Here is a 2,931-nt window from a genome sequence, read left to right as displayed (position 1 = left end):
GCCGTCTCTTCACGTCTCATACTATCTCCCTACCCTAAAAATGACCGATGTATGCAACATACAAGAAAAAAGAAGAAGGGTGACTGTCCTCCCTCCCACTGCTTCGATGCAACATGTAATACGACGGATTCATATCTTTCTTTTCTATTTTTTCTATTTACTCTTTTGAATGAATGGGTTTGGAGGAAATTTCTCAATCTCAGTATCTCAGGAAATCAGAATTTCAGAAATTCAAAATCTCAGAATCTCAAAACCTCAGTTTTTCTTTTTTCCCACGATGGTGTTCTTATCACCTATTCTAATCGAATCTCTTTTACTTAGTTAGTTTCGTCAGTTGTCCTTTTTCCTTCTTTTCCCCTTTTCTCTTCTCCTTGATATAAAATATCCTTTTTTTTTCTTAAAGGAGAAGAGAAAAGGGGAAAAGAAGGAAAAAGGACAACTGACGAAACTAACTAAGTAAAAGAGATTCGATTAGAATAGGTGATAAGAACACCATCGTGGGAAAAAAGAAAAACTGAGGTTTTGAGATTCTGAGATTTTGAATTTCTGAAATTCTGATTTCCTGAGATACTGAGATTGAGAAATTTCCTCCAAACCCATTCATTCAAAAGAGTAAATAGAAAAAATAGAAAAGAAAGATATGAATCCGTCGTATTACATGTTGCATCAAGCAGTGGGAGGGAGGACAGTCACCCTTCTTCTTTTTTCTTGTATGTTGCATACATCGGTCATTTTTAGGGTAGGGAGATAGTATGAGACGTGAAGAGACGGCTTACGAAAAGGGAGTGAACTGTTGGCAAGGTGCCAAGCGGCAGATGGCGGGTCATTTGAAAAATAAACGATTGCAAGAATCGAGGGATTCTGAAATCTGATTGGAATGTTAAACTTTAAATTTAATAAAAAACCGAGAATGTTTATTTACCTTTTAAACACAAACAACGAATTTGCCAAAACTGAAGCTCAAAAAAGAAAATAAAAGAGGAAATAAACCAGAAAACCTGCAATAGAGGGGCCCCCTCATTGTCTCAAGTTTCTCGGTTCCTAAGAAAGATATCAACAAGTTGTCAACTAATAAAATATTTATAATATTATGATAAACATTTGATCAGCTGACAACTTTTTCATATCTTTCACAGGAAACGAGATAAATAAAATCAAAGTTAAAAACTAGGTGTTCCTTCTATCACAGTAAATAAACAATTTTAAAATCGACAAAAAAATTCAAAAAAAAAAGTGGAAATCAAGAAGAAAACAATCTACAGGAATTTCATGATACGTCCAAGAATCAGCAGTTTGGTTTCATCGGAGAGCTTCTCGAATTCTGGCAATTCCTTCAATTTCTTAACCTTCTCCAATGAGTCGAGCTCACGGATACACTTTTCCAGAAGCTTCGACATTTTAAACTCATCAGCCAACCAGATCATTTTTAGAAAACCAATTTTTGAAAAGTGAAGCAGATGGTGTTCAACAGTTTCTGTTACAGATGGCAATAGGAATTGGCGAGCCAATTTCAAAAGCTTCTCAACGGTTCCATCTGAGAAAATTAAGACATTCATATTCATAACTTAGAAGTTCGTGAAATACCATTTGTAAATTGAGGATCCGGAAATTGAGGATCTGAGAAACTGTTGCAAAGAAGTTTGAAGTCGTCGTATGAGACCTCTTTGATTTCTAATAAGCTTCCTTCCTTGAAATTATTGGAGAACAGGACTTTGAAATAGTCGGAACGCATGGAGAAGAACTGAAAATTTTAATGAGGAGTTAATTATAAATAATTTTTTTCTTACCGCTTTATTAACATGAATCTCCTTTCCCTCGACCACGAGAACTGTATCGGGTGGAGAGAAAATTGCGTCATACAAACTTTGTGTTGCGTAATGAGGAGTCAACGAATATTCGAAGCTGATTGTATATTGTGAGGCAGGGGAAACCGTTATGGTTCTCTTATTGTTTTGGTCAACGATTGTCCAGTCAACTTCCATTTTTTGTGGAGAAAATAAGTTGTTTCTCTCCTTGATTATAATATATCCCGTGAGACGGTCAACTCCTTGACTGTGTAAGTCTCTCCAATCAAAATTCCAGGAGTATTGCTTTTGATGACCTGCCACGTTTCCACTCCAGGTACTATAAGTTTTTTTTGGCAATCTGAGTGATCAATAGAAAAATTCACTTACCATTTGATCCCATTTGTGTCGGAGACGTCTAATTGTAAATCGGAGCCGGTGAAAGTTGCCGTTTTACTTTCATAATAAATTGGAGACTGCTCCATTGTCCAAGTAGCTGAAAACTATTCCTGAAATGAATACATATTTGAAAGGGGAGGAAAATAGGAAAGCTAAAAAAAGATAAATATCGTTGGAAAAGTATTTTCGCGTTTTTCCAACTGCGGAGGAAACGAAACAACACAGACAGACGAAAGAGAGAGAGAGAGAGAGAGAGAGAGAGAGAGAGAGAGAGAGAGAGAGAGAGAGAGAGAGAGAGAGAGATAAACATTGAGCTCAGTTATCTAAATTCCTGTGAAAGATATTGAAAATGTGTCAACTGATAAAATGTTTGAAATTTTATGATAAACAATTCATCAGTTAACACATTTTTTCTATCTACTATTGGAACTGAGAAAAATCGAGTTAAAGTTAACTTGGGCCCAGAAGTGACCTGGCACTGTTAACTTTAGGCTAATTTATCTCAATTCTTGTAAAAGAAATCGAGAATTTGTCAATTGATAAAATGTTTGCGATATTATGATAAACAATTTTTCAGTGGACTTTTTTATATCTTTGACAGTAAATAAGACATATTGTCGGAATAAAAAAAGTGAGACTCGGTGTTTGCGTACTTTGATTCCCGCCTCCCCCCACCGACGCTCCGCCCATCGCTTTGCAAGTGCGGCGTGGTGTATCGGATTTAATGAGATTTTCATTTTGGATTTAA

At 36.0% G+C, this 2,931-nt stretch overlaps 1 protein-coding gene across 1 annotated transcript; it reads right to left on the bottom strand.

Annotated features, from left to right (window-relative positions):
* Nucleotides 1-1,256: 1,256 nt before the first annotated feature.
* CBG24137 lies at nucleotides 1,257-2,269 on the bottom strand (the record flags this gene model as incomplete). The annotated part of the gene is made up of 4 exons (XM_002648061.1): nucleotides 1,257-1,534; nucleotides 1,585-1,741; nucleotides 1,788-2,124; nucleotides 2,175-2,269. The coding sequence occupies 4 exons, from the start codon at nucleotides 2,267-2,269 to the stop codon at nucleotides 1,257-1,259; spliced, it is 867 nt and encodes a 288-aa protein (XP_002648107.1).
* Between the last annotated feature and the right edge of the window lie 662 nt (nucleotides 2,270-2,931).

Source organism: Caenorhabditis briggsae (assembly GCF_000004555.2).
Source record: "Caenorhabditis briggsae complete genome, chrII, whole genome shotgun sequence".
Classification (NCBI taxonomy): domain Eukaryota; kingdom Metazoa; phylum Nematoda; class Chromadorea; order Rhabditida; family Rhabditidae; genus Caenorhabditis; species Caenorhabditis briggsae.
Note: the sequence above shows the minus strand (reverse complement) of the source record. Positions and strands in the feature narration are given on the sequence as shown.